Raw genomic sequence first — 13032 nt, 5'->3', positions numbered from 1 at the left:
CCTTTGGAATTAACAAAATTCAATGGCTGTAAAGACTTTAAACATAAGTTAAAAGTATTTTTACTAGATCATCCATTGTATACACTGTATGAGTTTTATTTAGAGGGACAGTAGTAAGCATGGCAAAACCTCTATTCAGCAATGAAATAGATTACAAATGGTTGCTTGTAGTATCTTAACATGATCGGTGATTGACATGGTCATATGTAGGACTTTTGATTTACTGTAATACTCTTAAAATTCTCTTGATAAACTCATCAACTTTAATTTTCAATTTATGTATTGTATCTAATTTTATTATTTATCAGGGTGTACTATATTTTAATTGTAGGTTTAACCATGTCAAGAGTAATTATTTATTGTTGACAAATTCTAATTCTAATAGGCATTTGGGCAAAAGGATTTAAAAAATGATGTATTTAATGATATGACTTGTTCAAGTGTTAACTGTTGTAGCAATTATGAATGCTAAATAAAATGAAATGGAATGAAATGAAGTGAAATTTCCACGGTTCCAGAATAAAAATTTAGACTGGTTGATTAAACTTATCCATACTACAGTAGAGTCAACAAAAGTATCAACATGGATTGGAGGTGTTGTAGTTGGCAACCTGCACTGTGTGGCAATTGGTGGGAGTAGGGAAGGCATGCTGAAGGAGGTAACTGCTATGCAGACAGATGAGGAAAGACTTGTGTCAGTTCTTTCATTGACTTGGCTATAGTTATTTTGTCTACTCTGTGTTATTAGCCATAATCTATTAATGATAAAATGATATTTTGCTATTCACAATAGATCAGAGGACTTATGCCCAGAAGAAGTGTATAATTTTTTTACTTCAGCTTAAATAACATTGCCATATAGCTATAAGCTACTCAAATAATTTAACAGTTTCCTGTTCCAGTAGACTTTTCAACAAGAAATTCTGAGAGGGACTTATGATGTGTACTTTTCTTTGAACATTGTAATGTACATGGTAAGGCAAGGAAGAAAGGTGCATTAATACAATTAATGATCAACTTATGAGCATAATTACCACAAGTACAGATTCTGACTACATTTAATATCAAATATAACCTCAAATTTTCCCTCCAACACCATGTTTTAAATGGTTGACATGTTAACTCTATTTAATACAGAATTTGGTTGTATGTTTATGATCTGCTTCAGAGCACAATTTAACATGCTACAACATGCATCTAGCTCTAATGTATCATTGGTTACTGCCTTCAATCTAAAAGCTAAACATAGATATTTCATTGCTGCCAGGTTGTTCTAATTAAGCAAAACATCATAATGAAAGGTACCTATTTTTTTAAGATTCATTATTACACAGCATTTGCAGACTCTGCATTAATAGACATGTCCACTTCTTGGAAATTTTCATGGCCACCATGTTTGTTACTGATAATAGGGAATTAAGAACTGAATAGAAACAATTATTTGGTTTCTTATGAAATGAGAAAAGTAAGCTAAAATGGTTTGGGTGTAGGAGAAGTATAACAGTTTTATTTCAATTTTAACAATGCAGTGTGAATGTATGTTTTAAATAGAAGCCATAATTATTAAAATTAATCTGGTAGTTTTGTATCTTCAATATATCTTTCAGAAATGGTAAGTCAAAGTGACAGGTATTGTTCTTTTATGTTTCCATTAAACAGTGGCATAAAATTAACCTTTTAAAATGTATGAAGGACTGAAATTTATCCTTTCTTTTCATTGTTTGTCTCGTAGTTTGGTTAATGGCACTTTCTCTGTGCATACAGGTAGGTCATACATTGTCAAATGAGAAGGTTAATGTGAATGATGAATTGGAAGGGTATGGAAGAAAGTGGCTATGACCTAGTTTAAGTACTATACCAGCATTTGACCAGAGGAAGTGAGGAGAACCACAGAAACTTTGGTCAGAATGGTTAGTCTCCAGACCAAGAACTGGGACCTGACAAAGAGAAGTGTTGACCAAGAAACCATGTGTCACAATTAAACAGTGTTTGGTGTATGTGTTTTAGTTGACCAAGTCTCATCAAAGTGTGTACATACAGCTATGTGAGAGATGCAGCCATGGTCTATAAAATTATAATATGGATGTGCTAATATTGCAGGTACATATGCGTCTGCATTCTGGTGATAAACCTTATAAATGTGAGTTCTGTGGCCGACATTTTCGTCAGTGGGGAGACCTCAAATACCACTGTATTTCAATTCATTCAGAGGAGAAAAACTATCAGTGTGAGTACTGTGGAAAAGACTTTGCTCGCAAGTACTCACTCATAGTTCATCGTCGCATCCATACTGGGGAGAAGAACTATAAATGCGAATTTTGTGGCAAGAGCTTCCGTGCCTCATCCTATCTCCAGAACCACCGTAGGATACACACAGGTAGAGGTTTTTTTTTCAGGTATACAATAATTAGTTACTATAATATGCCCACGTCTGTGGATCACANAAAAGAACTCTCCTTCCTCCCACTACTACAGATTGACTGGTGCCTGAGTTTGGTCTTTGTTGGTCCCTTTGCTAATTGAGGTCTCACACCAGACAGATTTATGGCTCCTTGCTGGTCAAGGTTCTTTAACATTCTCTACTTGTTGGAAAAAGGGTAGGTTTCGAGCTTTCGAAACCTGATTTCGAGCTTTTAAGAAAAATAACGGGAGAATATCGATGGATGACGTAAATGCGAGTACAGTTCTCTCTAAATTATAGTAAACTAACATTGACTGTCATACAAAACATTTAAACAAATGTGATACTCACTGAAAAAAAAAAATCTTTAAAAATACATTGCCGCGGTTGAGCCGCAAAGCGGTTAAACAGCGCGCGGATAATCGAGAGTCTACTGTACTATAATATGCCCACGTCTGTGGATCACAGACTGCTCAGGCACCACTTATGATATAAGCTTTATTATTATTATTATTATTATTATCACCACCACCACCACTATCATCTATATTAATATATTTTTCTTACTTCAGTGATTGCCTGTAATTAGCTTTCAGCTGTGGTTAGGCACTTTAATAAATGAACTGAATTGAATTTATGTCTTTAGAACCTGGTGTCAAGTTCAAGCCACAACTTGAACAAATATATTAATAATATTGGATAATATTTCTGGCTAGTTACAGTCTTTCATTACCTGACATTATGAATAAACTAAGATAGTGCAGCTGGTATAGTGAGTAGGCTACAAGCTGGATGACCAAAGAACCTTCAGTTCAATTCCAGGCAGGAGCAAGAGATTTTCTCTTCTCCACAGCTTCCAGAGGGGTCTACCCAGCCACCTGTCTAATGGTACTTGGGCTCTTTCCTGGCTGGTAGAGTGCTGGGGCATGAAACAGCCACCCACTTCTATATACTATTGAGGCTAAGAATGTATGGAACTATACCTCTACTCCCTGTATGTCTTCATGGTGTGATACCTAATTAAGGGCAGGAAATACTTCACTTCTGCATAACATAGAGAGAAGTGTGATATAAAAGGAGGAAAGAATATGAGAACATCTCTAGAACTGAAATTAAAAATGTCATACTTCCATCATTGTTGAAATTCAGTGAAATACATACAAAATAAGAAGAAAACTCAAAGCACTGTAAGGTCCCTTGGACATGCATAGTGAAGAAATGACACAATTTTCTGCTGATAGAAGGTTCTAATAAACATGCAGAATAGTGAAGTAGGTTTAAACTCAATTAAAATTTTGTAATCTGTAGTGCTGTTATGGTGGATTTAACTGTTGTATGTACTAATTCATGCTTTTCACCAAATATCATTAAAGTGATCAAATAAAAGATGAGATGGGCAGTGTATGTTAATGCATGGGAGAAATGAGAAATTATACATAATTTTGGTCAGTAAACATGAAGAGAAGAGATTACTTGAAAGAATTAAGCATGGATTGGAGGACTGAAGAAATAGGATGGCAGGGTGTGGACTGAAAGCATTTGATTCATGGGAGGAACCAGTAAACTTAGATGAACATAATAATAAATTTTTTAGTTTTATAAAAGACATGAATTTCTTGACTGGCTGAGTGACTGACATCTTCTCAAGAACTCTTCTCCATGGAGTTAGTTATGTGCTATTGTGAACTAACATCTACATTTAATTTTTTGGTTACCTTAAGGATTGTTACAGTTGCAAGACATCCAGTTTTCTTCTTGACTTGCAGGTGAAAAACCTCACCCGTGTGAAGTGTGTGGAAAACCTTTCCGTGTCCGCTCCGACATGAAGCGCCATCTCAACACGCACAACCGTGATAGGCACCGTGGAAGTAATGGCAGTTCTGTTACCACATCATCTGGTAGTGGTAGTGATATCCATCACAACATGCTTCATGGGCAACCAAAATTGGAAGAGCATGACCCAGAATTGGATCCTGATCACCTGGATGCTCCTGGCAGCCTTCCTCCCAACCACACGATTTCTGTGGAACACCAAAACATCTCTGATCTCAACCCTGTCACAGAAATCACCATTCAGCAAGAAGGTGCGGGACCAGAGAGTATCTTACCAGATGAAAGTCTGGGAGATCCAGGAGTTGACCAGCAACCAATCAACCTCAATATTGCAGTGCCAGCTGTGGCAACAAGACAGTCCCATACACATCACCAGTTGTCAGCAGCTGCACAGGCAGTGTCTGAAGAAGTACTGCATTATACACGGGACCCATTAGAAAGTGTGCGAGATGGAAGTAGTACTCTTTATGTGTGGCCAATCTATATGACATAGCTTGTGTGTTTTTGCTGAACACCAGTGGTTGTGTTAAAAATGAGGTTTACTTTTATTTGCATAATTGTTACAAAGTATCACCTAAGTACAGTCTCTAATCCCAACAATTTGGTGCCAATCGTTTGGGACAGACTGATTCAGATAGCTCTCTCTTTTCAGGGGGAAGGGAGAGATAGGATTATCTGAGGCAATAATTAATATGTATATAATACCCCTTAGTTCCATCTTATTTCTACTGTTCAGCGCTTTACCAGTCTTTAACATAAACTATCAATCCTATGCTGTGAAGCTATTTCATTCTTTCCTCCAAATGGCTCTTACTTTTTTATACTCTGAAATGCAGTCTTCCTTTATTACGGGGAGATATGTAAAATTCAATATTGTTCAGTTTTAGTTTAATACTCAGTTGTATTGTAATGAAATTTTGTATGATGAATATTTGAAAGTATGTCAATTGACAATGAACATATCTGATTAATTCATTTACAGATTCATGACATATTTGTAATTTATCATATTATATTTTATGCGGACTACACATCCATCTTCTTTATTAAGTCACAGAGTGTGTTTGGCAGTTAAATTCAATACATGTACTATAATTAAGGCGGAATGTACATAATATTTTTTACTTTATAGAAACCATTTTATCGCATCACACGTGTTAAAATTACTGAAGTACAATTACCAAAAGGGATGATGAACTGGATTTGCTGAAGCTAAGAACTGTTCAGTTCATACCATAGTATGTATCTTGTCTGCTTGCAGATAATGCAAATTGTGATGTATTAAATTTGTTCTTTGTATATTTGAGACTGATATTGATAGTTCCCATTGTTTAATGACAATGATTATTGAGTGCTGTATGCCTATTTTTATTATTGCAACAGTACAGTTAAGAATGTTTGCAATAATTAAGTTTTAGAGACATTACTATTTTTTTCTCTTTCTCCAATGAATGGCCTTATCATATTTTATATTCTCAGATAAAAGTTAAGTGTAACAAGTTTTGTAGTTATCAAGACAAGTCATTTGTTGAAGTCACTGGACTGAACTTTACAGGATAATTCATATGTATCTGTTATTAAAGCAAGAATAGATATGACTGAAAAATTAGAACCAACACTGTTTTTCATAGAGCAATGCCATCATCTCTTAACTAACTGTTTGAAGAGAGGGTTGTGCAAACATGTGATAACTCATACATTGTTAGGAAGACTGAAATTTAGTACATTGTCAAAGGGAACTTTTGAGTTGCACAAATGAAATGTCCGGTCTATGTTAACTAGTGAAATCTTTTTGAGAAGACAAATGATATTACCATCTTTTCATCAAAGTTTCTGTTATTGAGCTTTGTTAAAATATGGGTAAGACAAGAATGAGAACTCATAAGAAGGGGGCCAAAATATATAAAAATGTTAAAAAATACTGTAATTAGATTTTTGGAGCACACAGTGATTGGTTTCTGCCTGTCTTTGTGCATCTTGAATTGCAGGTGTCATTCTTATCTGACCTATTTGTTAAGATTGTTGTGTTTTCAGTATGTTATTCCATGCTTTTAGTTGTGCTGTAATTTCATTCCGAGTTCAGAATTTGCCCATGTCACATGTGATATCAAGTAATATGTTTTGTTGATGAATGCAGTTGCAATTAGCTTGGATAGCACAATCATTAAAATGACTATCCATGAGCTGGATGACTGGTGTTTGATTCTTGGAAAGGGCAGGGTGTTTGCCCTTTGCTACAACGTCCAGACAAGCTGTGGGGTCCATCCAGTTTCTTTCCAGTGATTACTGGGAGCTGTTTACCCCGAAGGCAAAAAACAGTTGGCACATAAAGCAGACATTGACCTTTGTCTAGTTCTAAGGGTAACAATTCTTGGAACTTCGTGACATGGTGCATAAGGGACAGCTTTAACTCCCCAAACATTCTGACATTTATTTTGGTCCACATTAAACTGTTCTGACACTATGTAAGATTTGAGGCTTCTGACACTAGTTCTGACACTAATTTGGCAGACACTTATTTGAGCCTAAGGTGATTAAGTGTGGATGTTTCCACAGAATCATTACATACTACAGTTTGGTCTGTGATTTCATGTGTAATAACACATATCAGCTCTGATACCATCAATGTTTGTATCACTGGCAGTACTATCCAAACTATTGTAACCCCTGGGATCAGAACAGTTTTCTCCCTAAACACTGCTCACAGTTATAAATGTATTGAAGCACTGGAAACTTGCTTAGCTACAAGATTCTTAATTATACAACATTGTTCAGGTACACATTTGCCTCCTGTATTGTTGCCTTGAATAACAGTAAGAGCTACTGAATGTTAACCTTTAAGAGCCTAACGACACCGTATGGAGACCTTTTAAAGTGTAGCCGAGTGGCTGTGTGACACCATATGGGTACACGCAGTCCACGCATGTGCACAGTGTTTTAAAATCTAATTTTAAGACAGAAATTCTTGTTCTACTTACATTATTTTTCGGCACCCGCTTTATAAGTAGACAGTCTTCCCTCTTGCGTCATCTAACTGAATGCAGTGTCCAACATCGCAATTCATGCACTTTGTCCAGATGTAACTCTGTTTCCCACACGAAGAGCACACACGACACTTCAGTCTCGTATTAGGGGAAGTCGGCCAGTGATGTCGAGTGGCCTCCTCTAATCATAACACTTATAAAACATTGCAATTTCAACTATCCACCATGGCCTCATTTTGCATGGAAGAAGCCGAAATTGAGAGGCCGCTGATAAATGACACCGATTCAGAATGCAGTACAGACAACCCTGAAAATGGCAAGGAGGCAAGGGGGATATGTGGAGCTATTCCGAGAACAGTACCTCTGTGTGGCTAGTCCGAGGTATACACAGTCAGAGTTTCTGAAGGACAAAGTACGATAAGACTTCGCTCACACTTCTGTATACAGAAAGGTTCTGACATGACTGGAGAATGTGCGCTACAAACATAAACTTCCTCCCCTTTTGCCAGATAAGACACAGTAAGACAGGATGTCAGCAGCATGCACATATACTGCAGAAATGTTTTGTGCAGAAACTGTATGCATATATGTGGACAGATGCTTGAAAGAGGGGAATTTTTTTTAATCAGTGTAACAATTTTTACAGATTTTAAAATCTGTAAATTACAATATCTAATTCTATATTCTTTCTAGATAAAAGCAGCGTTTATTTCTTTCGTTTATTACAAAAATTGTAGAAATCACAGCATTTTCAGTAACATGCTTACAATTTTTAATACTCTACAGTGGCGGACATTTAAATTAACTCCGGCCTGCTGCCATTATGGGAATTTAAATGGCCCATCTCTTAAAGGTTAAAATTTATACTTCTTCCATTAGATGTCAGGTGTGTGAAGCACGAACTATATGAAGTCTCATCATTCTATTCCAAGCATAACAGTATAAAAAGCAGCAGCCCTGGACTGTATTGTATGCATCTGATATTAGGAGTAGATTCATAGTTCCAGTGCATAGGTAACATCATTTAGAAGAGTATGCAGTATCTGAATCATGTAAGCATGAAAATACAATTGAGACAACATGGTGGTAATACACTTGGAAGGTGTCTTGTTCAAATTCTGGCCAGAGACTGGCTGTTATTCCCTGCTGTATCAGTTGTATATCTGGGATGGTGGGAGACACACAGTAGTGTAGTTGAGGCACTATGCTACAAGCTGGAAGGTCAGGGATTTGATTCCCAGTGAGATCAGTGAATTTTTCAATGAAGTAATCCTTCCAGCCACACTATGATCTGGGGCTCAACTCAGCTTCCTACAGAAATGAGTACCAGGAATCTTCTTGGGGGTAAAGGGTAGCCAGTGCATAAGGCTGACAACCTCACTGCCGTCTGTGGGCCAGCTGTCTAGAAGATGGAGGAGCCTTGACATCTCACAACCATGTGGGCCTCCTCGGCCCTTTACAGGGATAGCTTTACTTTTTTATGTATGGGATGGTACATTAAAATATGCTGAGTGCTTCATCCTATTTTATTCCTGATTCTTCAGTCACAATAATCCTATCATATCTTATTTGATAGTGCATAAACTTGTAAGACATCAGAAAATAATTACACAAATGAAGTTGAAAAGGAAAATTTGTAGATCTTAAGAAGCATAATACTGTTTGGTCAGATGGTTTCTCAATGCCTGAAGAAGGCATTATCCACATGTCTCAGGCCACAGATAGGCATATAGTTACTGCACTATATCTACAGGTGTGCGCCAGTGTTGTTAACATTGTCCTATTGCGATTGATATAAATATTTGTAGATTTTTTCCCCCCCCACATTATGATGATGTGTGATATATTTTAATTTGATGTACTCTCCATTCTTCTTTCTTGTATTCACATGTGACTTCAGTATATTTCATGTTTACATACAAAATGGAGCAAATGTCTTTGGATTTTATACTTTGTAGAGTGCAACATTAATAATAAGTGAAAATGCAAAATATCAGCCGTGACAAATAATTGTTTGCACATCCCTGAAAGAGTAAGTGGGGTAAAACCTTAGAAGTTTTAGAGACATGCATTTATGGCATTCAGCTTCTGGTATTTTAAGGCAGCTGTTTTATCTGTTAATTGCTCAGTGGTGGTGGCTGTTGTGTTGTCTTGTGGCTGGTATACACATGATAAAATGTCATTGTAATTGCTGAGACACTAGCACTGTCTGTTGTCATGAGTGAAATACAGTGTATAGCACATATTAACATACAAGGCCTATGGAAAAGAACATTTCTGTGTTCTGTCAAAAGATATTGCATTAAGGAAGAATGTGAATGTATCCTCCATCACTGTTCCTTCCCATTTAGCATATTCTAGTTTATTCTCTTAATTCTTAGATATGTTCTTAGCTAATAATATTATTCCTTTTCATTCTTTGTCAATGGCTCTCTTGTGTTATTTTTGTTGAATTAATGAACAGCATGGACTAGACTGGGATATGTAAGTTAACAGAAAACAGCACAGGTAAAATACCTACAAAAATGCCCATGCTGGAGAGAAAAACTGTAATTTTGACCAGTGCTGTAATTTATATCAATGGTAAATCTTGAATGTCTGAATTAAAAAGGTAATAGCTAATGCAAAGTAATAGTAGTGGCCACATTCACAAAGTTTTAAGAAATAAATTTGTGAGAATGTTTGTCCAATATAGGTTTATAAGACTGGATTTTTAATGGAAATCAGCTTTGAAGGCTTTCAGTCAAGTCAAGGAAGATGTATGTATGCACAATATTGAGATCAATTTCAAAAGAATGTTAAAAACAAATTGGTACATTGTTTATGCTAAGTATGTTTGAAAGCATAAATCACTTGCCAGAATAAGGGCCCATCAAGGCAACAGACTCAAATGAAGAACACACAATATTCTGTTCATATATTATTCAAGCAGTCATAATTAAATGTACTGTACCTGCACTTCCCCAAGTATTCTCATTTTCTCCTTGGATATGAAGCTGTCACTTCAAAGAGAGATTACAGCAGATCACTGATTTTTGTTATTGTTAACCACATGTTTAGTACTGTGAAATTACAGTTTCTAATTGTAGATTGTTTCATTGATTAGTGAGTCCAGTATCTTAATAGTTATAGCTATAAAGCTTCTTCAATACTTCCAGTTATGAGTCTTTCAAACACTTTATGTAAACATTTTAAAATGAATCTCTGTACTTCTAAACCACATGTTGGTAATTGGATAAGTGAGTACTACTGTTCTGACTATGCAGACATTTTAAAATGAATCTCTATACTTCTAAACCACATGTTGGTAATTGGATAAGTGAGTACTACTGTTACGGATCAGTCTTAGGGGAAGGAGCTATTTATAGGAAAGAGCATTAGTTGGTAACAGAAAAGACAGCAAATTTCCAAGTAGCAGTGTAACTGTTAATTAGTGAACACATGGGAAGGTCGATTATATTGAACTGAGGTAGGCAGCTAAACTATTACCAGCTTGAAAACTTCACATTACTTGCATGGAAATGGAGGAAACACTATGTACTGATGTTACATGAAAGACAAAACAACCAGTTTGGAACATTTTAAATACCTAACAATTAATGCAGTGTCTTATTAGTTTGTAGTTACTGAGAAAACTGACTCTGTGAACTTACTGTTTGGTGTTTATACCCTTTAATAACCTAGAACCATTCCTTTACCTACATATAAACCTTTTCTTTACTAGGTGTTTCTGAATCTGTATCTGTGGCCTGCCACGTAACACACAAAATATTTGGCAGCTTAATCAGTATGATGCTTGGGTATGGGCTGAACAGCTGGGGTTAAATTATTAGAAACTGATGAATACAAGGGTGCTTTCTCAATGTGAGCATAGTGTGAACCAACATTTACAGCTTGTAACAAATTTATAGAAATTCATGGAGACTCGCACCACAGACCCTGTCTACACCTATATGGAATGGTATTTAGACTCATGGGTAATTTACATTTACTTTATGTAATGTAAGTCCATATATATCAGGAAGTGTATGCTCATGTTTGTACATGGCTTTGCTGATTAGTACAGCTGTAAGCCAGATAAAACCACTGATTAGAACCTCTGTGCTCTTCCATTTTAAAGATTTCTAACATGCTTATGACTGAATCCACTGACTGTTAGTATAGTCTTCAGTTTCATGTTCATTAACAGCCTTCTGTTGATCTGACAGGTTGTGTGAGAATGTTGGTCAGTGCAAATTGCATTTGTCTTACATCTCAGTGCTATGTGGAATGAAAATTTATGTCCCCAAAACATTCAAGTCTAGGAATGCGTGAGCAGTGGTTCACCTGATGGATAACCAACCTATCAGAAATCTTTAGGTAGTCTTTGCAACACAGTTATTTAACCAGAGATAAATAATTTCTATAAAAAATATACTTTAAATATATATTTACCTAAAATCTGGAGGTCTCAAAGTATTCTTCCCTGAAGGCAGATCCTGCAATAGCACTGAAAATTTGACACTTTTCAATTTATTGAATCTGTAGAAACCTGAAAAATAGAAGCACTTAAATAAGCAAAACTGTCTGCCCTTAATATTATGTCCACGTATGACTTCTGTCTGTAGTTTTACATTGGATATTACACAGTCTGGTAAAATAAATGAAGATGCACATCAGAATAAGGATACAATGAAATGAAACAAGATGGGCTGTGAAGCATGTGACAAAAATTTCTCTACATATTCTTGTGAATGTAATTATATACTAGGTATTAAACACAAGGGAGCAGACAAATATTGCTTTTTTTTATGTACTACATATTATAGCTACCTTTGTGGTTGCAGGTTTTAAGGTTAAATATTCCAGTAGCAGTTACAAACTCATGTTAATTTATGACTGACTGATGGTTTATTTGTATGTGATATTAATTGTTAAATGGATGGAGCCTTTATTGTCCATATTCATTTCATGTTGTAGGAAAGCAAATTCAAGAAGCATGTATGTTAAACTTTTAATAATATAGTATTTCAGCATCCTGTTGCACTGCTGTATCACTTTACACACTTTGTCTTTAATGCAACTTTGGGACATACACTCAACTACAGCAACTGCGTGGGAACATGCATGTTAATGGGGTCACATAGAACTAACAATGATAACACCACCACACCAATATTCATATGGCTGAACAGAACAACACAAAAAAAACAGACATTGCAAGAAAAGATAAAGAGCAATGTTCTCAAGCAAATGTATTTTAATGTGAACAACGAAAATGCAATAACATTGGAATATTTTAACTTAAGAACTAATACAATGTAGCAATTTCAACAAATGGACATTTGGCTGATGATGGTCAAGTAAGGCCAAAACATGTAGCAATTTAATTGTAATTTTAATATTACTTTAAATTAAGGAGAAATTGTAAACAAAATTGCATTAAAGGTGGACGTAAGTGTGTAAGGTGCTAAAGTTTTGTCTTAAAGTATTCATAATTTGGAACTGGTATTTTTTAATTTTTATATTAGAATTTGTTCACACTGAAAGAAGGATCACAGGAGCTAAGTAGTCCTTATACAGTTCACAGCATTCAGGCTGAAGAAGTTAATCTGTAAGAAAATTGTGCTTTTGGACAACAGTTAATTCAGTCAGGAGCTTGTTAATGTGTACATTTTGCTTTTAAGTTAGACTGACAATCACAGATATGCATATTTGGACTCATATTCAGCCCCACAATTATATATTAATGGCTCATATAAGGTAAAAAGTAAAGTTGTCCTTGTGCTTAATTAGTTAAGCACTGTGCCATAAGACATATGGGGGAGTGGAAGT

General features: G+C 35.7%; 2 protein-coding genes and 1 long non-coding RNA gene across 3 annotated transcripts in view; 1 reads left to right on the top strand and 2 right to left on the bottom strand.

The window, feature by feature from the left end:
• LOC111862012 (MIT domain-containing protein 1) overlaps nt 1-4181 on the bottom strand; it is a 22449-nt gene extending 18268 nt beyond the window's left edge. The window contains exon 1 of the mRNA XM_023847045.2: nt 4117-4181. The gene's annotated coding sequence lies outside the window, so the exon portion shown is untranslated. The remainder of the gene's footprint in view (nt 1-4116) is intronic.
• LOC111862009 (zinc finger and SCAN domain-containing protein 2) overlaps nt 1-7236 on the top strand; it is a 10999-nt gene extending 3763 nt beyond the window's left edge. Inside the window, exons 3-4 of the mRNA XM_023847040.2 lie at nt 2101-2377; nt 4168-7236. Of these exons, the coding sequence (XP_023702808.1) occupies nt 2101-2377; nt 4168-4727 (837 nt within the window). The 3' untranslated portion in view covers nt 4728-7236. The remainder of the gene's footprint in view (nt 1-2100; nt 2378-4167) is intronic.
• On the bottom strand, nt 4356-13032 carry LOC111862013. The gene is made up of 3 exons (XR_002842360.2): nt 11653-13032; nt 4510-4646; nt 4356-4422 (listed from the first exon to the last, which is right to left on the bottom strand). It is a non-coding gene; the product is annotated as an uncharacterized LOC111862013 (long non-coding RNA).

This window comes from Cryptotermes secundus, unplaced genomic scaffold (genome assembly GCF_002891405.2).
Source record: "Cryptotermes secundus unplaced genomic scaffold, Csec_1.0 scaffold181, whole genome shotgun sequence".
Lineage (NCBI taxonomy): Eukaryota > Metazoa > Arthropoda > Insecta > Blattodea > Kalotermitidae > Cryptotermes > Cryptotermes secundus.
This window is presented reverse-complemented; position numbering and strand designations above follow the sequence as displayed.